Source organism: Bufo bufo, chromosome 3 (genome assembly GCF_905171765.1).
Source record: "Bufo bufo chromosome 3, aBufBuf1.1, whole genome shotgun sequence".
Taxonomy (NCBI): domain Eukaryota; kingdom Metazoa; phylum Chordata; class Amphibia; order Anura; family Bufonidae; genus Bufo; species Bufo bufo.
The window spans coordinates 450,174,756-450,201,989 of NC_053391.1; the positions used below are offsets into that span (position 1 = coordinate 450,174,756).

Consider the following 27,234-nt stretch of genomic DNA (forward strand, 5'->3'; position numbering starts at 1 on the left):
GAGTAGTCCAAATGTTATGCCAGATTTAGAAGTCAGGAGAGAGGATTTCTGTACCGAACAACTGCGAGATGTCACCCTCATTAGAGCTAGGGAAAATGTTAAGATGGTGGATGGGGAACCGGTGGTCCCTAACTGGGGGGTGTGCTTCCCCTACATGGCCGTCAACAATTTACTGTATCAGGTGATAAAACGTGGAGAAGACGAGGTCGAACAGCTACTGGTTCCCAAACCCTTCCGCAGGGTCGTACTAGACCTGGCACATAGTCACGTGATGGGGGGACATCTCGGCGTTGAAAAGACCAGGGAGAGAATCGCCCAGAGATTTTTCTGGCCTGGGTTGCATGCAGATGTCAGGCAGTACTGTGAGTCGTGCCCCGAGTGCCAATTGTCAGCACCGGCACCCCATTTTCGCAGTCCCCTGGTCGCTCTACCAATAATTGAGGTCCCTTTTGAACGCATTGGCATGGACCTGGTGGGGCCAGTGGTGAAGTCTGCCCGGGGTCACCAGCATATTCTGGTAATCCTGGACTACGCGACACGCTACCCTGAGGCCATCCCCTTGAGTAACACCTCCGCTAAGACTATCGACAAGGAGTTAGTCCAGGTGTTTAGTTGAGTGGGGATCCCAAAGGAGATCTTAACCGATCAAGGCACCCCATTTATGTCCAGGGTCACCAAGGAACTGTGTAAAGTATAAAAAATTTCCCATCTCCGCACCTCTGTCTACCATCCCCAAACGGATGGACTTGTGGAGCGATTTAATAAAACGCTGAAAAGTATGCTGAAAAATGTGGTTGACAGAGGTGGGAAAAATTGGGATTTTTTGCTACCATATCTCATGTTTGCCATACGCGAGGTTCCGCAGGGTATTCCCCTTTTGAGCTCTTGTATGGTAGACATCCCAGGGGGCTGCTAGATGTCACCAAAGAAACGTGGGAAGGAGAGGCCACCCCGTATCGAAGCGTCATAGAGCATGTCTCCATGATGCAGGATCGAATCGCAGCTGTCTTGCCCCTGGTTCGTGAACATATGGAGAGAGCCCAGGAGGCCCAGAGGAGGGTCTATAATCGGGGTGCCAAGGTCCGTACTTTCAGCCCCGGGGACTGAGTGTTGGTACTGGTTCCCACGGTTGAAAGCAAGTTCCTGGCTAAGTGGCAGGGTCCCTTTGAGGCGGTTGAAAAAGTAGGAGAGGTCAACTACAAAGTCTACCAACCCGGGAAACGGAAGCCACAACAGAGTTATCATGTAAATCTCTTAAAACCCTGGAAGGACAGAGAGACTTTATTGGCCACATCTCCGGCCGCAACAGTCCGGCGACCGGTGATCCCTGACGTCCCCATAACGGAATCCCTATCCCTGGTGCAACAAAGTGACGTTAGGGCGTTTTTGTACAAAAATAGAGACTTTTTCTCCCCCTTACTCGGACGAACCAACGTGATTCAGCATGACATAGTGACAGAACCTGGGGATCGCGTAAATGTAAAGGCATATAGAATAGCGGAGGCCAGGCGAGAGGCAGTCGCAAAGGAAATAAAAATTATGTTAGAATTGGACGTGATAGAAGAGTCCCACAGAGATTGGTCGAGCCCCATAGTGCTGGTCCCAAAACCCGATGGCACTGTTAGGTTTTGTAAAGACTTTAGGAAACTCAACAGTGTCTCCAAGTTCGATGCCTCGGGTCGACGAACTCGTGGACAGGTTGGGACAAGCCCGCTACATAACGACCGTAGACCTGACGAAAGGCTACTGGCAGATACCCCTAACTGAATCGGCCAAGGAGAAAACGGCCTTTTCCACTCCTGAAGGTTCGTTTCAGTATAAGCGAATGCTTTTTGGTCTGCATGGAGCTCCTGCATCATTCCAACAAATGATGGATAAAACTTTGAGCCCACATCGCCCGTATGCAGCTGCTTATTTGGACGATGTGGTCGTCCACAGCCCAGATTGGGAATCGCACCTGCTCCGGGTACAAGCAGTGGTAGATTCCCTTAAGAAAGCAGGTCTCACGGCCAACCCAAAAAAGTGTGCCATAGGCCTGGAGGAAGCCAAATACCTTGGCTACGTTATTGGCCGGGGACTGGTCAAGCCCCAGACCAATAAGGTTGAGGCAATTCAAAAATGGCCCCAACCGATAAACAAAAAACAAGTTCGGGCCTTTATTGGCATTACGGAGTATTACCGGCGGTTTATACCCGACTTTGCCACCATTGCCGCCCCTCTGACCGACCTGACAAAGGGCAGAGGGTCGGCCATGGTTAAATGGAATCCTGAAGCCGAGGAGGCCTTCCAGAAGTTAAAGCGGGCCCTTTGTGTACTACCGGTGTTGGTAACCCCGGACTTCTCAAAGGAGTTTGTGGTACAGACGGACGCCTCTGAGGTGGGCCTAGGGGCTGTCCTATCCCAAACCAGAGATGGTGAGGAGCACCCAGTGGTATACCTGAGCCGAAAGCTGAACAAGCATGAAAAGAACTATGCCATTGTCGAGAAGGAATGTCTCGCTATTAAATGGGCCCTAGACTCGCTGAAATATTACTTACTGGGAAGGTCGTTTAAGCTTGTCACCGACCATGCACCCCTAAAGTGGATGTGTGACAACAGGGGAAAAAATAGCCGCGTGACAAGGTGGTTTCTGGCCTTACAGCCCTTTAAGTTTTCAGTAGAGCATAGGCCGGGCAAGCTCCCAAACAATGCGGATGCCCTCTCCCGCATGCATTGTATGCTGGGGACAGTTGCTCAGCCGTGGGGGCTAGAGCAGAGGGGGGGGATATGTGACGGTATGCGAGGCGAGGTGGTGGATGATAGGTATGTTTCACCTTGCATGCGCTCTGTTGTCAGGGACTGAACCGGAATCCGGCCCAGGTTTTTCCAGCCTCTAAGGCAGGCTTGGTTCCGGTCCTGAGATTGTGGTCCACTGGAGTTCACCTCCAGGTGGACTTTAAATAAACAGAAAGAGAGCACAACAGGTCTCTAATGTGCTGAGTCTCAGGATTGTAACCTGTGTGGCTGAAGGGAGAGCTATGTTTGGATGCGAGAGAAACCAAAGGTTTGCTTTACCATTTGTGTTGGCGGTGTCGGGGAGCAGCCCCACATCGTATAGTCAGGACAGGACTGTTTAGCTTAGCGCCGGACGGCAAGGATTTACTTTCTGTTTTGTTTGTTTTCTGCTGTGCAAACCTTTTGGGCTAAATATACCTGGCAACCAGCCAGACTTTCAAAGAAACTGCCTGCATACGGACTGTCTGTTTTCAGAAAAGGTGATCCCCACCAGCTAATCTCCCACAAAATATATATATATATATATATATATATATATATATATATAGTTATGGTGCTCCTTATCCAAGTATTGGGCCATATATGTAGTGAAAGGGTGTCCCAGATCACTATAGGGCACTATAAAATGATGGTGTTCCATATTTAACTATATAGCTTCATATAAGGTTGGGGAGTTCTGTTGTATTGTCTTAAAGGGGGATTTCTTTGTATTTTTGGCAATGGCCCCACCAACCACCAATGTGGCTACAGTTGACAATCTGCTGACCCAACCTACGTTAGCCCTGCCTCCTACCAGTTTAGACCCACTTACAATATTAGATCTTTAGTTTTTTACTAGAGCCGCAACTATATTCTGACAATCTAATCTTACCTTCTTCATACCATCCATTGTGAGAGCAGATAGACAGCACCTTTTGCCCTGGAGGAAGCGATTGATCGTTATGTAGAACTGGTGACTCTAGAATAAGTAAAAATACATATGTATAATAGTCAGAGGTGTAAGAGTACAATATAAACTAGTTTCATATACAGGTAATGTATTTACAACATAAAAATGATACACTAGGCAGCTTTCACACTTTCGCATTTTGTAGTGACCGTCTTACTTTGGGAGAATTTGCTCGCCCATATTTTTTTCTGTTTTGCACTCTGTTTGACTCCGTCATGTGAATGGGGACCTATGGATACATTTGACTTATGTGCTCAGAGCTTTCCTAGCACATACTGCAAACTGCCTTAACAAGCTAGCAATATAAGGCAAATGATGTAGATGGAAACTAACCGTCTACAGCAGGACTCAGCAACCTCTGGCACTCCAGCTGTGCTGAAACTACAACTCCCTGCATGCTTCATTTACTTCAATAAGAATTCCAAGATCAGCCAAACAAATGTGCCTGCTAGGAGTTGGTTTCCCCACAGCAAGAGTGCCGTGGGTTGCTGATTCCTGCTCTACAGGGAATCTACACTTATTTTCAACTTAATGTCTTTGTGAGAGTAGAACACATGTAGCGGCCAGCGGGCACTCAGGGCCCATGGTTCTCGAATAGATCGTTAAGAATTGCTTATGATCAAGATCTGTTTATTGCTTATTGTTAATAGTCAAATGATTTTGCAGGGTTTACCCACAAACTGTGCGGTCATTACCAAAAAGCAATAAATTGACAATTGTAGAGAAACTGACCAGTGACACCGGCACATTTCACGTGAAGATAATAAGCTGTAATAGATGTAGTTTCCCCTCGTCAGTACAGGTCTGCTTTCATTGCAACAGTCCCTCATTACTGCTCAGGATGCAGATTTGGAAGGCAGAGGGATTTCAAAGGTTTCTGTTTTCCTACTTTATCCTCCATATCATTAGCACATGTGAGTGATTGGATGAGTGGTCTTATCAGCGGCGATGAAAGGAAGTCATTTCTCCTGCTAGATGATGAGAAGTGGGCCACTTTCTACTCTTCTGAGGGTCGACACATGGCAAACACAGGAACAATATGTACAATGCAATGATGTTCTGCTGAACAGTCACTGACACATTTCCTCATATTACAAACAGCAGCTAAGTGTGGTATCCAAATTCCTGCAGCCTTAAGGAGGACCTGTCACCACAAAATGCAATATAATCTGAAAGCACCACATTATAGAGCAGAAGGAGCTGAGCAGATTGATATATAGTTTTATGGAAAATGATTCAGTAAATGAATTATCTCTCTCTGCTTTTTCCACTTCCTGTGAACAGCTATCGGTAGGCGGAGGAGATGTTATCAGTGTCTGACAACTATCTCTTTTGCACACTGATATACATACTAGACATTAAGTCCGTTACAATAATGGGCGCTAGAACAGTAGTGTCTGAGACGGCTGGCACTGACGGGTGGTGCCGAGACTGCAGCTGTGGCTGAGACTGTTGACTGCGGCTAATTGCTGAGACGGCTGGCACTGACAGGTGGTGCTGAGACTGCTGGCACTGACTGATGGCTGAGACGACTGGCACTGACTGGTGGCTGAGACGACTGGCACTGACTGGTGGCTGAGATTGCGGGCACTGTGACTGGTGGCTGAGACGGCTGGCACTGACAGGTGGTGCTGAGACTGCTGGCACTGACTGATGGCTGAGACTGCTGGCACTGACTGATGGCTGAGACGACTGGCACTGACTGGTGGCTGAGACGACTGGCACTGACTGGTGGCTGAGACGACTGGCACTGACTGGTGGCTGAGACGACTGGTACTGACTGGTGGCTGAGACGACTGGTACTGACTGGTGGCTGAGACGACTGGTACTGACTGGTGGCTGAGACTGCGGGCACTGTGACTGGTGGCTGAGACAGCTGGCACTGACTGGTGGTGCTGAGACTGCGGCTGTGCCTGAGACTGTTGACTGCGGCTAATTGCTGAGACGGCTGGCACTGACTGGTGGTGCTGAGACTGCTGTCACTGTGACTGGTGGCACTGACTGATGGCTGAGACAGCTGTCAGTGACTGATGGCTAAGACGACTGACACTGACTGGTGGCTGAGACTGTGGGCACTGTGACTGGTGGCTGAGACGGCTGGCACTGACTGGTGCTGCTGAGACTGCTGGCACTGTGACTGGTGGCAATCACTGATGGCTAAGATGGCTGGCACTGACTGGTGGTACTGAGACCACTGGCAGCAACTGGTGGCTGATACTGCTGGCAGCAGCAGCTGCTGTATCTGTGTCTGACAGGACTGTAATGGCGGCACTTCTATTTCATTTAATTGCGGCACTCAAACTGACACAGCACACCATAATAACGGCGCGCTGCTGTGGGCAGTCCGAGCGGCGTGTGGTGTGCCTTGTGTTTATTGGCCGCCGCAATTGTGGACGGTATGGGCGGCGTGTAGGACAGCGCTATTGCTGTGGGCGGTCCAGGAGGCCTGAGCTGCGCTGTGTTTTTATTGCCCGCCGGCGCGCTGATGTGGGCGGTACCTGCGGCGTGTGTGGCGGCTTTGATGTTACAGCGCTGTTGCTGTGGGCGGTCCAGGAGGCCTGAGGTGCACCATGTTTGTATTAGCTGGCATAATTTCCAAGAGTATGCAAAATGTAGCGTAAATTGAGCCTCAGAAAAGCTGTGACAAATTGAAATTCTTAAAGGGAATTTTGTAGTTTGTAGAACAGAGACTTTAGTCTACGCTAAATGGTCTCAGCACTGCTACTGTATATGAATAATTCTAAACAGGGAAAATTCTTTTAATTCTAGTACAAAAATTATGACTGCTTAGTGTTTTAGATAAGATCTGCAGAAAACAGAAATCCAGTTAACATTTGCTTGAAGGAACCCCAGTGATCTTAATGGGAGCAAAGACAGCAGTGCCTTCAGTTTGTAATAGGATTTCAGTAGAATCCATAGGTTTCCACAGGGGAAAAGTGGTAGCTTACAACTAATTATTATTCTTCCTTTGTGCTACTGAAAATACAGTGCTCATCTGACCGGACCAAACAGCCATGTTAACTGGAGCACATCCTGTGTATTTGGCCACCTTTATCACACACACTTCTGGTCCAGCAGGGACTGGAAGCTGAGGAACCGGAGCACCAGGCACAGTGAGTCTTTATTTTATCCCCTGCCTGTAAATATGGAAAGGGGTTTGCAGCCCCAGAAAACCCTTTACATGCTGAAAAATCAAGTAGTCATGGTGTGACTGCCTTTTGCCCAGGCACATGGCCTTACATTGTACACAGTGTGAACATTGACATCTTTGATCTTTCATCTACCACATGCACCAGTCACTTTCTGAAACTGCAGGCAAATCCTTCGGGATCCACTGGACAATCTGTTAATCACAGAATGCTTAGCATACGGCTGCATGTTGCTTATGTTAGGAGACCGTATAAAAAAGACCTGCCGCGCACAACATACATCTTGATATTATATTACTTTACAGTGCTCCTTGTAAAACTTGTCACATCATGTAGACATCGCTAAACCACATGTATAGTTGGAAGCATGAATTCTAACAAACTGGCGAGTTTCTCTTTTTCTGTTGTTAATTATGTAACAGAGATACAGTGTACCCTTTTATACATATGTGGTATACACAGATAGCTAAACGCATAAAGGTGTAATATGTAATATGAATTATGGCAGCAGCGTGATCGAGAGCGATATTTACTTCTCCACTGCCAGATTTAGAGTAATCCTGGTAATGGGGATAAAACTAATCTCCTGATGTCTCAAGAAAGCCAAATGAGAAGTGGCAAAGCAGCTGCTACAAGAGGAATGGATGCTGCATGAGACTTCGCTGAAATTACAATCTGCAGCTCAATAAGAATGCCATTTTTATTTCACAGGAAATAGATTTCATGTAATGCACAAATAAGGCTGAGTTCACATGTGTTCAGCTTTCTCTTCTTCTGACCCGTCAGAAGAACCTAAAAGTGAAACATAACTGATCCGTGTTTTTTGATCATCAGTTCTGATCAGTTTGTGCCACTTCTGTCAGAGATTCACATCTTCGTTGGAGGTTCTGTTCGGGGATTCCGTCACAGAGTTCGTAAAAAAGAATGGAGAGAAAAGTCCTGCATGCAGGACTTTTTTCTCTGCTAAAAAAGTTCTCCCGAATGGAAACCTAACAGATCCCATTACATTCAATGAGATCTGTTAGACTCTGTTCCTCTTAGTTATTTGCCGAAATCCAGCACTTCCGTTATTTTTGTTCTTCTGCTCCTATAATGGAGCAGAAGAACGGAAAAAGAGCTGATGTGAAAGTGTGAAAACGGCCTTCTCCATTCAAAAATAACAGATCTCTGATGCAAGTGACACAAACTAATCACAACTGATGCACAGAATAAGAACTAATTTAATTTCTAATTTCCCTATAGACAGCCTGGTACATTGCTGGATCTCCAAAAAATAAAAGCCTTTTTACTGCGCGATTCAGCGCAGGGCAAAGGGGAGCATTGGAGCATGACATGCTCCGATGCTCATTTCAGAGGGCCTGCCTGGGTGAAGACGGGGATATGTCCGCGTTCAACTCTGAACCTGGACAACCCCTTTAAATAAAAAAATGAATGATGTCACTGTTAAGACTGCCTGCTGGATTTCTAATCTCAGAATGAACAGGAATATATATGACAAGTTAGGCCGCATGCACGGGCAACATCCGTGCAGCGGGCCGGACCCATTCAACTTGAATGAGTCCGTGGTCTGTCCACCGCAAAAAAATATGATGTTAAATTTATTTGCGGTGCGGAACAACGGAAAGAAACACCACCACCACTACGGAGTGCTTCCGGTGTTCCGTGCCTCCTCATTTCCGCATCTCCGGAATTGCGGACCCATTCAAGTGAATGGGTCCGCATCCGTGATGCGTGGTGCACACGGCCGGCGGCCGTGGATTGCCGACCCGCCATTTACAATACAGCCATGGCCGCCCAACGGCCGTGTACATGAGGCCTTAGGCTACATGCACACGACCGTGTGCCCCGTGGCCATATATACACGGGCACCGGCCGTGTGCATTCCGCATCACGGATCGTGGACCCATTCATTTGAATGGGTCCGCAATCACGGAGATGCAGAACGGAGGCACAGATCAGAACCCCATGGAAGCACTACTGAGTGCTTCCGTGGTGTTTCTGGCCGCGCCTCCGCACTGCAAAAAAGTAGCGCATGCACTACTTATTTGCGGTGTGGACCGTCGGATGCAGATCGTGGACCCCATTCTAGTGAATGGGTCCGCGATCCGCATGCGGCTGCCCCACGGTCTGTGCAATTTGCGGTCCGCAGCATGGGCACGGAGCCCTAATGTTCGTGTGCATGTAGCCTTTTTATACTGAATGGTTTTCCACAAAACGATGTATTAATCTGCTCAGCTCCTCCTGCTTCATAGAATGCTGCCTGCAGATCGGACAGCAAATTTTTACTAAATCTTCCGCCGTGTTTTTTTTAAATGCTGCCTTCATTAACCCTGTACAGTGTAAAAAAAAGAATCTCTTAATCTTTAAGACATTTGCAGGAAAGCAATTATACCAACTGTACAGTTAGTTCTCAATGTTCCTACCAGGACAGGATTTGCTTGAAGACTTAACAGATGAAGTGCGTGAATCTTCTTAGACAGATCTTATATACTGTGTATTTCTTTCAGTAAAGTCAGTTGTACTGCTTAATAGTTATGTTTAATTTCTCTAGGAATATATGCAATGTATCTGTAATCCGTTGTGTGTCTCTGTCTTACTGGCAGAACAAACGCAACATCTGGCTGTTATGTCAGCTTTCTCAGTTTAATGAAAAACTCAACAGAACTATCGCTTAAATTATTGTGGCTCCTTAATTCCATGAAATCCGCATGCTTATAGTGTTAAAACATGATTTCCCTGTAATTCCTCATAATGTAATCTATGTCTATGCAGTAGCATACCTTACCCATACAAGGGTCATTCAAAAAGTCTGCATTGCCAGGTTTCAGATACAAACATTCATCCTCCAGTCCCACTTCATTTTTCTATTTCAACTTAAAGGGGTACTCTGGGCATTTAGTCTAATTAGGGCACGGTACTAACCTGTGGAGGGAAGATGTTTTACATAGTACTTACTCTCCCCCGTTCCTCCGATTTCACTTGCGCGCTGTGTGGTCTTTTTTCCGCCCTGGTTCTGACTGGATGAGGCCCCTTCTTTTCCTGTTCAGCTGCACTGACTATAATGCAGCTGAACAGGAAAGGAAGCGAATGCAACTGGTCGGGACCTGGGCAAAAGGGCCTGTAGCACTCGCACGCAAGTGCCATACGTGGAGCAAGGGAGGGTGAGTACTATGTAAAACATCTTCCCTCCACAGGTTAGTACAGTGGGCTAATTAGACTTAATGCCCAGAGACCCCTTTAAAGAAATCTATTAACTTGCCTGAAATTTGGCACACCGGTTTATAAAGATATACAATATATTTTCCTACAAATTCAAATCTCTATGTTAGCCAGAAGTGGTTCAGAATATGAACTTTTTGAATTGCAGAGAACCAAACAGGTTTGGTACTGTACACAAGCCAACCCAGTCCATAAACTGTAGGTGGTCCACGCTCTTTTCTTAGTCCCCATGGTGACCCCTTCCTTTTCCTCACTGACACCTCAGTGGCAGTCTGCATGCTTCCTTGTTCAGCAATCATGCTGGCTGCTCATTGCAGCATGATATGAGCTGCACCTTCCCATCCTAGAACAGCCTCCCTCCTATGATGCCCGATGCTGGAAATACTCCTTCCATTTTATTTTTTCAGCGCCAATAATGCAACATGATACTAGCAGCTTCTCTCCCCTAATGTCTCTGGCAAGTCTCCTGCTCCTGCTCACTCCAGATGATTTACAGCATGCTAGTCAAAGGTTTTGGCTTATTAAAGGGGTTTCCACTGAAAAACTTCCTAAAAATGATTTCTGGCTGGATTGGGGAGTGGTCTGCTTATAGTGGTATAGTGTCCATGGAGTATAATAAGGAGGAAAGTCGTTGACAAAAAAAATGGCCTAAAAGGAATGGAGACCCCAAATGGGTGGTCTCCTGTGGGAGGTATCACTGTCATTTAACCTCTCATTAAAAATAGTTATGACATTGACTACTAGCATTTCTGCTTTAAAGGGGTTTTCCAAGACTTTTCTACTGATGACCTATCCTGTGGATAGGTCATCAGTATCTGATTGGTGGGGGTCCAACACCCCGGACCCCCGCTGATCAGCTATTTCAGAAGGCAGTGGTGCTCGCAGTAGCGCTGAAGCAGCTTAGCCTCGGCCAGTGACAACACGTTCCTCAGTCAAATGGCCTAGGCCAGTGATGGCTGACCTCCGGCACTCCAGCTGTGGTGAAACTAGGACTCCCAACATGCTCCATTCATTTCTGTGGAGTCCTAAGAACAGCCAAGCAAGTGTACATCTTTGGAGTCGTAGTTTTACCCCAGCTGGAGTGCCGGAGGTTAGCCATCACAGGCCAAGGGGCAGCTCAGCCACATAGAAGTGAGTGGGGCTATGCTGTGATACCAAGCACAGGCGCTATACAATGGATGTAGCTGTGGTGGTTGAGTAGTGAGAAAGCTGCCAGGGCCTTCTCAAACAGCTGATCGGCGAGGGTCCCGGGTGTTGGACCCTCACGATCAGATACTGATTACTTATCCAGAAGATAGGACATCAATAGAAAAGTCTTGGAAAACCCTTTTCATTATTGCCAATGCTCCTGATCCGCAATGCTGCTGTGGGGTGGAAGAGCATGTAAACAGTTTTAGGTGGTAGGTGCAAAAAACCTTCTTCCCTCAACATCATAGTAGTAGGGGTCACATGATGCCCATCCACATATACTGTACATAGAAGAGCTTATGAAGTTGATAACTATTCACAAAGGTATAACTGCAGCAATGTTATAAAGGCATTTATATGCAGTAGTTTGGGCTTCAAGCTCTTAGTTTAACTGTACACATCCTGTAGGCTGGAAGATAAATTACTAAGAGTTATCACAGCTTATGGGTGAATAAGTTGTGTAGGTCAAGCATTTTATCAGCATAAGCTATGTAATGGGCCTATTGACCTACACAGTGAAGTGCCAAAGTACGGTTCTAGCTTTTGCTCCAAATCTACTTTTCCTTCCACAACGGCAGCATAATCAATGGTGACATTCACCACAGTTAAAAAGGCAGCTCACATAGCAAGACAAGTGTATGCTTACCATCCCTCTCCTTCTCTGTGTTCTTAATGGGCATCAGCAATTTCAGCTGCTCAAGCAAATTGATTTCCTGTTTTGCAATGTCTTTTTCTTCCTGTTGTAAGCCACGTTCTTTTAGTTCTTTAATGTATACCTGTATTGCCTAGTTAACAATCATAAAAATGGTAACATTTAATTTCTGTGTGTATATACACATTACGAACGTCATTGTCATTATATATACACACAGTGTACAATATATACACACAGTGTACAGTTTCAGGTCAAAGAAATTCCACTATTTTTATTCTATATATCTATACACTTTGGCACCAGTTTCCCAATTAAGTTTACTATGAAATGAATATACTACAGCATGGACATATTTAAACAGCTCATTCAATGGTTGCAATATGTAAATGCAATAAAGTTCTAAAAAGGGTAAAAAAAAAACAACATCCTATGAGTCCCCATGATGCAGTCCCCTGGCCTATATTCAGACACTTACTTTTTGATTCTCCTTTTGTTCAGTTTGATATTGGGTGACTTGTGAGGCTAGGTCCTCCAGTTTATTGATGACGTGTTCAGCTAAAAGATTTCTTTCTGTAGGAAAACTACTATTAGCGTCATAAAGAAGTTGAGTGGAGGGTATAAAGTTTAAAGAACTATACATTCAGCTCACAAGATCATATTAAACTAAAGTCAGTTCAAATGTAATTACATATTCATAGTCATTTAATGACCTTTAGGCCAGTGCCCCACAGGAACGCAGCATCACCTGAGCATTGCGGTAAAATAAACTACTGCAACCATGATCCAACTTGAACATCTCCCAAATGGAAAGATGTCACAAGCAAGTGAACTACTGATTTTCCATTCAACATGTAGCATTTTCCTTCTAGAATTGATTAGGAAACTAGCACTACATGGGGTGTTAGCAGTGGATTTGCCTACAAGCAAAGTTCTCTGTCATAATATAGATGGCAACCTATTGAGCTGACCAACCAGTCAAGGAGTTCTTCAACCTCTATTCAATAACAGGTAATTCATTTACTCTGTGCCTTATGATATTAAAAAGCTGTTTAATAATGACCCAACATTCAAAACAAAGACTATTACTACTTTTGGAGTTTCCCTTCCAAGATATAACCATGAACCGTATCATTATGAAACCTGATGACGGGGAGATTGTGATCCCCGAAACGCGCTGTTTCTATTAAAACAAGAAGAATTCTTGCATTAAGACCGTCTTCTCCAGTGATTTCGCGCCGAAGCAGAAACTTTCTCTTTCTTTACTGATAACCATGAACAAGACACACATAGAAAAAGGAATGATGGATACACCATTTATGTGGTTTAACTGCCCAGCAGACTTAAGGTGGCCGTACACATTAGTCTAAAGTTGATCAAAGAGGACGATTTCAACCAAAATGAATGTTCATTTGTTGAACTTTAACAACAATCGTTATTGTCTGAAATGAAGTCGGCTAACGGGCATCTGTCAGCAGATTTGTACCTTCCTGTTACATGTGCACTTGGCAGCTGAAGGAATCCTTGTTGGTCCCATCTTCATATGTGTTCACATTGCTGAGAAAAATGATGTTTTAATATAAATGAGCCTCAAGGAGCTACAGCGGCGTTGCTGTTACTTCTAGAGGCTCAGTTCTTTCTACAACCACCCCTCTGCACTTTGACTTTAGAAGAAGTCAGGGCCAGGTGTGGTGATGTTAAGGCTCCATTCACACGTCCGCAAATGCGGACCCATTCATTCTCTATGGGGATGGAATGGATGCGGAGAGTACACCCGATCTTCGGGTCCGCAGCTCCGGAAAAAAGTAGAACATGTCCTATTCTTGTGCGGACAAGAATAGGCATTTCTATGAAGAAAAAAATTTAAATAGACATATTTGGTATCACCGCGTTCGCAACGACCAGCTCTATAATAATATCATATAACTTAACCCATCAGGTGAAAGCTGTAAAAAAATAAAAATAAATAAACATTGCACCAAAACAGATTTTTTTGTGAGCTCACCTCCCAAAAAACATAATGTTAATCAAAAAGTCGTATGTACCCCAAAATGGTAGCAATAAAAATGTCACCCCATCCCGCAAAAAATGAGACCCCACACAAGACCATAGCCAAAAAAAATAAATATATATGGCTCTATTAAATTTGCAACACAAAAACGAGTTTTTTTTTCTAAAAATGCTCTTATTGTGTAAAATGTAAAAAAAAAAGACATATTTGGTATTGTCGCGTCTGTTACAATTGGCGCTACAAAAATATCACATGACCTACCCCATCAAGTGAATGGTGTAAAAAAAACTAATAAAAATTCTGCCAAAACAGTTTTTTCACCTCACCTAACAAAAAATATATCCATCAATCAAAACGTCGTATGTACGCCAAAATTGTCGCAATAAAAACGTCACCTCTTCCCGCAAAAAACAAGCTCTCACACAAGACTATAGCAATAAAAATGAAAAAAATATGGCTCTAAGAAAATGGCAACACAAAACATGATTTTTTTTCCTAGAAATGTTTTTATTGTGTAAAATGTAAAAATAAAAAAAAACAGACATATTTGGTATCTTTGCGTCCGTAATGACCGGATCTATAAAAATATTACATGATCTACCCCATCAAGTGAATGGTGTAAAAAAAAAAATAGAAAAATGACACCAAACAGCTTTTTTTGTGACCTCTCAAAAAATGAGATAAAAAGCAACCAGAAAGCCAAATGTACGCCAAAATGGTGCAAATAAAAGCTACAGCTTGTCTCGCACAAAATAAGCCCTCACGCAGCTCATTCAACAAAAAATTAAAAAAGTTATTGCTCTTAAAAACCATGACAGAAAATTCCATGTTAGAAAATCCAGATGCTGCTCCCTCCCTTCTGAGCCCTGGCGTATCCCCAAATAACAGTTTACGACCACAATTGGGGTGTTACTGTATTCAGGAAAAAGGGGGTAGCAAATTAATTGGGTGGTGTAGTTTACAAAATGTGGTCACTTTTTGGGGGTTTCCACTGTGGGGTTACCTCAGGGCCTCTTCAAATGCAACATGGTGCCCAAGGACCATTCCAGCAAAATCTGCCCTCCAAAAACCATATGGCGCTCCTTGCCTTCTGTGCCCTGCTGTGTGCCTAAACAGCGGTATACGACCACATATGGGGTGTTTCTGTAAACTGCAGAATCAAGGTAATAAATATTGAGGTTTGTTTTGTTGTTAACCCTTGATGTGTTTCAGGAAAAATTTTATTAAAATTTAAAATCTGCAAAAAAAAGTGACATTTTAAAATGTCACCTCTATTTTGCTTTAATTCCTGTGGAATACCTAAAGGGTTAACAGAATTTCTAAAACCAGTTTTGAATAGTTTGATGGGTGTCATTTCTAAAATGGGGTCATTTATGGGTTGGTTCTATTATGTAAGCCCCACAAAGTGACTTCAGAACTGAACTGGTCCTTAAAAAAGTTGACTTTGGGAATTTTTCCAAAAATTTTAAAAATTGCTTCTAAAATTCTAAACTTTCTAGCATCCTAAAAAATAAAATTACATTAATAAAAATGGATGCCAATATAAAGTAGACATATGGGAAATGTTAATTAATAAATATTTTATGAGGCATCACTATCTGTCTTAAAAGCAGAGAGATTCAAATTTAGAAAACAGTTCATTTTTTCACATTTTCATTAAATTTTGGATTTTTTTTATAAATAAAAAAGGTAAAACATATTGACTCAAATTTAGTTGAGTCAATTAGGCCTGGTCAGGAAGGGGTAAATGGCCCGGTCTGGAAGTGGTTAAAGTGCACGGGAGCGGCAGTTGCAGAGAGAGCAGAGCCTCTAGGTGTAACAGTAACGCCCCCATTGCTCCTATCTGGCCAATCATCTGGGATCAGCATTTATAGAAACCCTTGTTCCTGATAATTGGCCTGTGTAAAAGGTGCCAGCGATTGCCTGACGAACGAGCAAATATTTGTTCATTGGGTAAACGTGACGTTTGGCTGGCACCAAAAACCATTGTTTCTGTGCAGCAGCTCGGCCTGTAGTGATCTCTTGTCCCCATACAGAAGAGCAGATTTATCTCTGTTTGGGTCATTTATGATAATTGGTTGTAACATTGGTCTATGTAAATGGCCTTAAGGTCGGCCATACATATTTGAGTAACACTGGCTGGATCCACCAATTTCAGCAGGACCATTTAATGTGAAGAGCTTCCCAGATGAGCAGGACTGGATAATTGTTCTCGGTCATCAGTGTCTAGCAGCTGCTTACTCCCATCTCAAAATTTTGAAAACATGCATACTTGGCCAAGCCAAGCAGGAATGCATATGGGGGGAGCGGGAGAGATAGGCGTTTGAGTGGCATAGGGAAACCTTTCTGTATGGTTTGCATATGCTCCAGTTCTCATCGTCAGTTCCCTTGTCTACATAATACTCAAATAAAATATTTTACAATATCTCTACATGCTTTACTATTTTGTATATTTTATGTAGAAACAGCTACTCTGAATATAATGTAAGGCTACTTTCACACTGGCGTTTTGGCTTTCCGTTTGTGAGATCCGTTCAGGGCTCTCACAAGCGGTCCAAAACCGATCAGTTTTGCCCTTAATGCATTCTGAATGGAAAAGGATCCGCTCAGAATGCATCAGTTTGCCTCCGATCAGTCACCATTCCGCTCTGGAGGCTGCCTGCAGTGTTTTGACGAAACTGAGCCAAAGGGATCCGTCCTGACACACAATGTAAGTCAATAGGGACGGATCCGTTTTCTATGACACAATCTGGCACAATACAAAACGGATCCGTCTCCCATTGACTTTCGATGGAGCTCATGACGGCTATGTTACAGATAATACAAACGGATCCGTTCATGACGGATGCATGCGGTTGTATTATTGTAACGGATCCGTTTTTGCAGATCCATGATGAATCCACCAAAAACGCGAGTGTGAAAGTAGCCTAACTCTGGCACTTAATCCATTTCCAACCATTTGCATTAATGCATAGCTTCAAGAACCAACAACTTTTCAATCCAGATGGTATAATAGCTGTAAGATGTGACAATAGAAGCCGTATAAGACATTCAGGAGTACTTCCGCACTAGTCAGCTCTTTGCCTTATCTAAATGACATGAATAATGTGCAGGAGCTTGAAGTCTGAATTGCGTTGGAATATATTACCACAAGAGCTATCAGTCTGTAGTCTGCTTCGACTGTGGAAATACTGGATTTCAGCATACAATGGAGAAAAGTAATGCAGTGCGCGAGCTGCAGATCACAGAGGTGTGTGTACCCAGCGTGTACACGCAAGTCCTTTATATAATGTCATTATCATAGCCATGTAACCTTCATGTAGGAATGATGCAATTTATTCCAACCAGAAAGCAGAAGAATTTCAAATGAATGGAACATTTTGTTGTCTTAAACGATTATATCCTCATATCGCTAGGATGCCATCAATGTCAGAAAGGTGGGAGCGGCTCCTATCTGCAGAAAGGGGCCTATGAAGTGAAGGAGAGCACACAGCGCGTGTAGTGTATGGGAGATCTGAAAATAGCCGAGAGTCGGCTCAGTTATTTCTAGCAGTCCCATACAAGTGAATGGAAAGAGTGCTGCACATGCACAGCCAGCTCTCCGCTCACTGTAATGGGACTGCGAGAAATAGCTGAGCCAGCCAGAGGTGGGACCCGCACCTATCTGATACTGAGGGTATATCCTAGCCATAGGCCATCAACGTCTGAGATGGGCATACCACTTTAATACAAAGAAAATCTTAGACCATTTTCAGATGGGCGTAATGTAGCTGTATTCTATGATCAGTATCTGGACTTCAGGCAGTTTGCTGAAAGGACTTTACCACACTATAGGGTTCTATGGTAATCTATGTTTGGGTGAGTAGGACCAGGAGATCCAAGTATTAGGGGTGTAAAATGCATCGGGCATCTGAAACTAGTCAAAGAAGCTATATCTTTTTTCTAATTCAAGACAAAAAATGATAGCAACATATGTAATGGGCTAAATACAAACCTTCTCAAGCTGTTTAAAGCTACATTTAAAGCACATCTTGCATCTACATTCAGTTTTTCTACATATGCCAAGACATTCTCCCAATCTACAGGGTGGGCCATTTATATGGATGCACCTTAATAAAATGGAAATGGTTGGTGATATTAACTTCCTGTTTGTGGCACATTAGTATATGTGAGGGGGGAAACTTTTCAAGATGGGTGGTGACCATGGCGGCCATTTTGAAGTTGGCCATTTTGAATCCAACTTTAGTTTTTTCAATAGGAAGAGGGTCATGTGACACATCAAACTTATTGGGAATTTCACACGAAAAACAATGGTGTGCTTGGTTTTAACGTAACTTTATTCTTTCATGAGTTATTTAACATGTCCTTTACCCAAATTTATGACAAAAGTGCTTGGTTTTAACGTAACTTTATTCTTTCATGAGTTATGTAACATGTCCTTTACCCAAATTTATGACAAAAGTAACCTTTGGAATCCCTTTTCTTCTGCTGTGTATAGTGGCATACTAAATCCAGAACAAAAAGGATGGCTTTAAAGAGAACTGGACAACATTTGAATAAAACACACACATTAGCTGATGTGTTATGATTTAGTAGGTTTTATAATGTTTATGTTTGAAATCATATTCTTGTAATAACTTTACCATATATGTAACATACAGTATATGAGCACATGTATACAGTGGGTATTTTTTTATTCTATGAAGGCTGGTACTGTTTATTCTTCTACAATTACAAGTTGTATGTAGAAATGTCCTTGCTTTAGAGAAGGTACCATTGACATGAACAAGATGCCACTTACCCACTGTCCGCGATGGGAGTGCAACCAAACAAAACAGAATGCATTTTGGTGCATTCCGTTTTCGTTCAGTTTAGTTTTGTCCCTATTGACAATGAATGGGGACAAAACTGAAGCGTTTTCATCCCATGACGGATTTCAATAGCGGAATTGAAAACGCAAGTGTGAAAGTAGCCTAAAGGAAGCGCTCCAGTATTTTTTGGCATATAATGTTAACTGACTGATTGAAGCTTAGTTGCATCTATACATTTTGAACCACTTATTTATGGGCAGCTATGTCATGCGATTCCCAGTCTGATCGCCAGTCTAGTGCTTGACTTCCTGTGAACCACATTATCATCATCTATCATAGGAACGCTCGTTAGAGATCATCTGCTAGTGCGAAAGTGCTGGTGATTATCCGATGAACAAGCAAAACGCTCATTCATCAGGTAATAGATCGTCTGTGCGGACGCAAAAATTGTTGCAAACAATGAGTCAGTATGAGGACAAGCGATGACATTAGCGATTGCTCCTACCTATACTATGGAGTAGATCTCTGCATGTAAATACAGCAATTCCCTTCACTGATGAGCAGGCGATAGCATAGAAGGAACGCTTCCTTCCCGACAATTGCCTGCTCTATCGTCCTGTGTAAAGGGGCCTTTACAAACAGGAGACGGGGAGAGCAATGTATGAGTCAGGGGAAGTTTATAACTAAGGCTACTTTCACACTCGCGTTTGGTGCGGATCCGTCATGGATCTGCACAGACAGATCCGTTCAAATAATACAACCGCATGCATCCATTCAGAACGGATTAGTTTGTATCATCTTTAACATAGCCAAGACGGATCCGCCTTGAACACCATTGAAAGTCAATGGAGGACGGATCGGTTTTCTATTGTGCCAGATTGTGTCATAGAAAACGGATCCATCCCCATTGACTTTACATTGTGTGTCAGGACGGATCCGTTTGGCTCAGTTTCGTCAGACTGACACCAAAACGCTGCAGGCAGGTGTCCGCCTCCAAAGCGGAATGGAGACGAAACGGAGGCAAACTGATGCATTCTGAGCAGATCCTTTTCCATTCAGAATGCATTAGGGCAAAACTGCTCCATTTTGGACCGCTTGTGAGAGCCCTGAACGGATCTCACAAACGGAAAGCCAAAACGCCAGTGTGAAAGTAGCCTAAAGACTTGAGTTTGCCCCTCTGCCTCTGGAAAACCATAAGCATACTGGGAAATACAGGCTACAAATGAGACTGCAATCACATCAGAAGGGAAGAGGGATCAAGATGTCATAGAAACCAACTGAAACAAGTATACACAAGTCATACACATGCGCCTGTTCGTTATTCTTTGATATTAGCCTATGCTGCATTATAAAAGGCAGATAAACTTGCCAGAGTCCTTTTTTAAATGTATGCATAGCAAGTCAACAACAGCAACAGTAATATCACACCAAGATTACTATTACAAAGGTAGGAATGGTGTAGGGTCTCCAAGCACCAGTTTATTGACTGTATATTCAGCAAGTTATCACTACAAGATGATCTCCAATACTGATTTATTCCACGGATTTTCATAATTCATCAACTAGTTATATTTTAAGATTGAGAGAGGCAGGAAGGGTTAATCTGAAATGGTTGAATTGTACGTAAACCGTGTAGCAATGTTTAATCCATAGGTTTCCTGCATTTTCCTGGAACAGTCTTTCTTGCAGAAATCTTGCAGAGAGAACACAAGTATTAATTTCCTCCCGATACCTTCCATTTCCATCTGGCAGTCAATAGGAGGGCATGTGATTTAAAGAGCCTGTTATAGGTAGAAGGTTTGGGGTGGGCTCCTAGAGGCAGATCCTTTCTCAGCTAAAGTAAGGTCTGATCAGAAGAATGTGTAAGGAGAGCAATAAATTGGGTGACAGATATAGAATTCTTTATATATTTTCAGCAGCATAGCCTCAAAGGGGAAGATAAAATTGTCCCTAGACATTAGATTTATCCCACTAATAATCTAAACTATATGGATCCTGACAGACCCATACCCTAGGGCTAGCAGAAACACAGGTGGAACCATGAATGATTCGTTTTTGGCAGAACAGAATCACACAGTTACCTCCTCCCATTCCTCCATGTCTCGGTTTAAAAAAAAAAAAAGTGTTATTAGAAGTCATTTAATTTTTACAGTATTTCCTTACCTGGCACAAGCAAAATTCCTATCCATATCGAAAATCTGGCAAGCATTCAGTTATAAACCTAAAGGTTTGTGTACTCGTGGACCAGTGGGAACTATCATTGTCAGAGCCTAGGCCCACAAAAGAAGAACCTCTGGTAGTCTCTTGGACCAGTCCAACCCTGCCTAGTAATTTAAGGGGTTGTTAACAAAAATTAAGCTAAGGCAGCATTTGTCATAAAATAATAAAATAAACATACACTAGCCTATTTCATCCCCTATCACAATATCTACAGTAGTGACGAGTCTATATACTCCAGAAAACACTGCATCAAAGCAGTGGCATAAGTAGAATATGGTGCATGACTGCTGAGGCCAGGGACTGGCTGCAGCAGTCACGTGGAGTATACGGGCACATCAGTGCTGCAGCAAGAGAAACAGCCTGGCAGGGAGGATCAGGATGGCAAAACGCTAGAATCGATGGGGAGAAAATAGGTGAATAAATGTTATTTTTTTTGTTTTACCTTTTTTGATAAGCATTGTGCCCCAACAGTACGCACAGTTTGTGAACCTGACTACTGTATATTCTGCATTGTGAGCGTTAACAAAAAATCTATGTAACTTCATAAAGAGTCACTAGTCCGTTCTAGTAAAGGCAGCTTCAGTGTCTATATGACAGAGATGCGCAAAGCTCGAAATGAAATCACAGTCATAGCAAGGCTGGGTTTACATGCTACAATTCTTGTGACGATTATTTAGACGTGGCAAATTCTTAATTAGGTGTGAAGAACTTTACTGATCGCCGAATGACATTGGGAGGTCATCTGATAAAGACTCTTGTTTACTAGCGGCAATTGAAACGGCACACATTTTAGCATCTCGGAATAAATTCAGCATGGCAATGCTTATATTCACCCGAAAAAATGTCTTTGGGTCATTTATGCACAGTTGTCACAAGATGCACTAGAAATTTATCAAATTGTGCACAAAAAAAATGTAGAGTGTAAACCCTCCCTAACTGTTATCTTAAAGGGGTTATCACACAAAAAGCATTACTATGCAATGAATAAGGCATTTCAGATGAAGTATTATCACAATATACATGTAATAAAAACACTAATGTTTTTTTTATATATTTTCCTCTCTGGTAGAACCCCCTGCTGTTTTTCTGCTGCTGAAATTGCTGTCCACCTTCTCCTGCATTTCAGTCGGTGATGGACCAAGATGCTTCCCAGCTTTCTTCCTCCACTTAGTTCCGGTGTACTACATAGTGAAGCAGGTGAAGTGACCCAGACACCTTTCATTCATTAATCCCTACTTCTAAATTCATAAAAGATAAAGCTATAGTATATCACAAAAGTGGTTACACCCCTCACATTTTTGTAAATATTTTATTATATCTTTTCATGGGACAACACTGAAGATATGACACTTTGATACAATTTAAAGTAGTCAGTGTACAGCTTGTATAACAGTGTAAATGTGGTGTGCCCTCAAAGTAACTCAACACAGCCATTAATGTCTAAACCGCTGGCAACAAAAGTGAGTACACCCCTAAGTGAAAATGGCCACCATTTATGTGGCCACCATAATTTTCCAGCACTGCCTTAACTCTCTTGGGCATGGAGTTCACTAGAGCCTCACAGGTTGCCACTAGAATCCTCTTCCGCTCCTCCATAACGACATCAAGGGGCTGGTGGATGTTAGAGACCTTGTTCCCCTCCACCCTCCGTTTGAGGATATCCCATAGATGCTCAACAGGGTTTAGGTGCTACACGAGGAACCACTATATGGTTTTATGCTTTTACAATTCACTCTTTTGTGAGTATATTAAAAATCCTTGGGAAATATATCCTTGTGGAACTTCACTATTGTGCGCCAAATTTTCATTACAGCGGTTTGGATGTCCTCCGGCGCATCAACCCCTGAATTTATTGTGTGGCTGCATTGTGAAAAGCTTGGAAATCCAATATACCTCTGACCTGACAGACTTTTATGTATTGGGCAGCGCGACCACCATTACCTATTCGCTTGAACTCTATGTGAACTTGACCCACGTCAGGCGGTGGATCTGCAGCGCCGATAAGTACCCTACAACGTTTTGAGAGACTATTTATTTTTCTTATTTAAAGGGTTTAGGTACATGCTTGGCCAATCCAGCATCCTTACCCTCAGTTTCTTTAGCAAGGAAGTGGTCATTCTTGGAGGTGTGTTTGGGGTCATTATCGTGTTGGAATACTGCCCTGCGCCCAGTTTCCGAAGGGAAGGGATCATGTATAAAACTACATGTTGGCATTCATTGTTCCCTCAATGAACTGTAGCTCCCCACAGCCGGCAGCACTCATACAGCCCCAAACCATGCACTCCCACCACCAGGCTTGACTGTAGGCAAGACAAACTTGTCTTTGTACTCCTCACCTAGTTGCCAACACAGACGCTTGACACCATCTGAACCAGATACGTTTATTTTGGTCTCATCAGACCACAGGACATGGTTCCAGTAATCAATGCACCTAGTTTGATTGTTTTCAGCAAACTGTTTGCGGGCTTTCTTGTGCATCATCAGCCATGCAGACTAATTTGATGTAGTGTGCGGCGTATTGTCTGAGCACTGACAAGCTGACCCCCTCACCCCTTTAATCTCTGCAGCAATGCTGGCAGCACTCATACATCTATTTTGAAAAGACAACCTCTGGATATGATGCTGAGCACGTGCACTCACCTTCTTTGGTCAACCATGGTGAGGACTGTTCTGAGTGGAACCTGACTTGTTAAACTGCTGTATGGTCTTGGACACCGGTCTGCAGCTCAGTTTCAGGGTGTTGGCAATCTTCTTATAGCCTAGGCCATCTTTATGTAGAACAACAATTCTTTTTTTCAGATCCTCAGAGAGTTCTTTGCCATGAGGTGCCATGTTGAACTTCCAGTGACCAGTATCAGAGTGTGAGAGCGATAACACCAAATTTAACACACCTGCTCTCCCATTCACACCTGAAACATTGGAACACTAACAAGTCACATGACACTGGGGAGGGAAAATTTCTAATTGGGCACAATTTGGCCATTTTCCATTAAGGGTGTACTCACTTTTGTTGCCAGCGGTTTAGACATTAATGGCTGTGTGTTGAGTTACTTTGAGGGCACACTACATTTACACTGTTATACAAGCTGTACACTGACTACTTTACATTGTATCAAAATGTCATATCTTCAGTGTTGTCCCATGAAGATATAATAAAATATTTACAAAAAATGTGAGGGGTGTACTCACTTTTGTGACATACTATATATGTCAGCCTAGACAGTGGAGAGGATATTGCATGGCATACCATGGTGCTATGTATTAGTGGAATCACTGGGGCTTTTTGTGAGGGACCATTTTCTATGCGGGGTTGGAAAACAGGAGATCAGAGCTTCAGCAACTGGGATGGGGCAGGGATGAAGAGCACTCCAGCCGCTGCCCACCCAAGTTCAGAGCTGCAGAGGGGTGAGTAAAGCAACAAAAATGGGTAGGAATTACTCCAGGTATAAAGAAAAACTTTAGCCGAAAAAGAAAAACACAGTTAAAGGGGTTTTCCGATGACTTTAATACCGATGACCTATCTTCTGGACAGGTCATCAGTATCTGATCGGTCAGGGTTCGACACCCAGAGGATAGGTCACCAGTATTAAGGTCTGGCAAAATCCCTTTAAGTATTTAAATGGTGTGACAATGGGTAATAAATGCAAACTGAATAGAGATACAGTATATTACAAAAGTCACTTGTAATATTTCATAGGACTGATAATTAGGAATTTGGGAATATCGCAGCTACCAGGTTTTCACTACATTTTACTGAACCACTCAGACAACACAAGAGAATCTTTCTTATCAGCACATAAGTATCACCCATAACTTCCCTTTGGTGAGGGTACACATAGGATGACTTCCTTTATCTGTCCTCTGTGGCATGAAATACAATAAAAAAAATGTACAACAGAAATAATCAGTATGGATATTTTTATACATAAAGACTTTGCAATGAAACAAACCTATAAAGAATGGCTAGCTTCACACTGGCATCCAGAGATCGGTCTGGGAAGCAGCCTGCCGGAGCTCTCCGACTCCGATATTGCCAGACACTACCTGAGTGCCCACTGGCCCCATTAACAATAATGGGGATCAGCAGAGATTCTGCTGAAACCCTGCAAATATGCAGAGAATCTGCCGTAAAAATACAGCTGGGTTTATGGGACCAGTGGCCATTCCGGCAGTGCCCGGCAGATCCAGAGATCTCTGAACGCTAGTGTGCAACTAGCCTAACACATCTCCTATTGCAATGTAGAGGCATTATGTGAAGTACACTAGTCACCTTTTCCATCTGCCTTAGAATACTTCGTAAACTGACAGTTCTGCAGTTTTATGGTGTCCTAACTAAGGGCAACATAAACTAGCTACAGGTCTCCTTATCAAAATCCTGGGTCACTTTCTTTAAGTTACCCATCCAATTTACAAAAAATCTTGTATTGAACATCTCCAGTGGATAAAGATGAGTCCTGATATTCATGAGCTCCTGGTTTCCCCGCCCACCTGCTGCTGATTCAGTTGGTAAAAACTGTCAATCAGAGGTAGGTGGGCGGGGAGAGCCATGAGCTCATGAATATCAGGACTCCTTGGCGTGTGCTGGAGCTGTTAGCATATAAAAGTGAGGGCAGCAGAAAACTGGTGGACAGCTTCCCTTGAAGCCAAATTGATAATGAAATTAAAATAATGTCCTTTCCCTCTCTCAGTTCCAGCATACTCATTTTTCCATTCCTGAAATCACATATTTTTATGGATGTGATGCAAAAGTAATCGTTTTCTAGATTTTGTGAAATTGCAGACATTTTCAGTTTCATGGAAGCTTCACGGCTTTGTGCATAAACATAATGGCGCCGATTTTCTAAACCTATAGATGGAGTAAACAGACAGACAGTCTAGACCTGCACCAGATTTATCACAGGGGCTCAGGTTGGATGATAAATTTGATGCACTCGTCTATTGCTATTACAGCTAGTAGTTGGCTTAGGTTGAGACAGAAATTTGTCACCAGAATTGTGGCTGACCATATGTCTTTTTAGATGACTCAGGTCTCCTTGTGAAGAGTTGGTGTAGGGATTCTTACAGGCCAGGCAAAGCTCCCTTTAAAAAACATATGCAGATCTCCTCCAATAGAAATAAAATTGTCTCTGTCACATATTGAAGGTAGCTAGGCCATAGTCAACCCTTCAACAGGCCTTGCAATATGACTAAGAAAATTACCCAAACCAGTGGCCTTCTCCAAAAAGACAATAGACCCATTTTTATTCTTTGCAGTACAGAGCGTGATGCTGGTTTGGCTGGGTGAAAGGCCTTTGATGTAGGGTTCAGGTAGTAGTGTTTCTCTTTGTGGAGAAGCCAAAGTTGGCGTAGGGCGTCTTGAAGGTCAGGGACTGCTCAGACAGAGATGGTAGTTTTATATATAAATAAAGAGCAATACCCACTTACATCTGCAGGCAGGAGAACACTTGACAGTGCATAAATTGGAAATCCTCAGAGTAGAGGGAAATGAAAATGATTGTCAAATTAGAAAATCCTTTGAATGCCTCAGAGACATTTAACTCTAATGTGGAAAGGAGAAAGCAGAGCCAATTGTGGTACTTGTACGAATAAACAGATCCGTGTATAGAGTCTATGAATAGGAAATAAATGGGATTTCAGGCTGTCATGTCATGGAGTATGTAAGGAAATGAGCAGTGGTTGAATCAATAAGTTAACGATAAGTGTTCTCTACCTTGATCTGCGCCATCAGTGCTTGCCATGGAGTCACCGTCACTGGGAGTTTTGGACACTAAATCTTGGGTCACTGACCGTCTGCTTCTCCGAGATACTGATCTATGTTTCTTCTCTCCCTTTGGTGGGGTTGGCTTCAGGAGTGGCTTAGCAAGTTGAACACTTGGGCTAAATGACAAGATTCAAATAAATTACTGCATATTAAGTACTGTAGAGGTGGACCTTAAAGGGGTTATCCCATCTTAGACAATGGCGGCATATCGCTAGGATATGTCCCCATTGTCTGATAGGTGCGGGTCCCACCTCTGGAACCCGCACCTACAAGTAGAACGGAGCCAGGGAGAGTTGTCCACCACCAGGCGCAGCTCCCCGCCTCTACCATTAAAGTGAATGGGAGCGCACCGCGCATACGCGGCAGCCACCGCTCCCATTTATTTCTATGGGGCCGACGGAAATAGCCGAGCCAGCGCTCGCCTATTTTCAGCGGCTCCAAAGAAATGAATGGATGGCGGCTGCGCATGTGCAGTGCGCCCTCCTTAACTTTCTCTGCT

General features: G+C 43.4%; 1 protein-coding gene across 1 annotated transcript in view; it reads right to left on the minus strand.

Annotated features, from left to right (window-relative positions):
* Window positions 1-27,234, minus strand: part of VWA3B (von Willebrand factor A domain containing 3B) — a 185,442-nt gene that overhangs the window by 22,397 nt on the left and 135,811 nt on the right. The window contains exons 27-30 of the mRNA XM_040425122.1: window positions 26,685-26,851; window positions 12,411-12,505; window positions 11,927-12,065; window positions 3,647-3,733 (exon numbers count right to left, since the gene is read on the minus strand). Of these exons, the coding sequence (XP_040281056.1) occupies window positions 3,647-3,733; window positions 11,927-12,065; window positions 12,411-12,505; window positions 26,685-26,851 (488 nt within the window). The remainder of the gene's footprint in view (window positions 1-3,646; window positions 3,734-11,926; window positions 12,066-12,410; window positions 12,506-26,684; window positions 26,852-27,234) is intronic.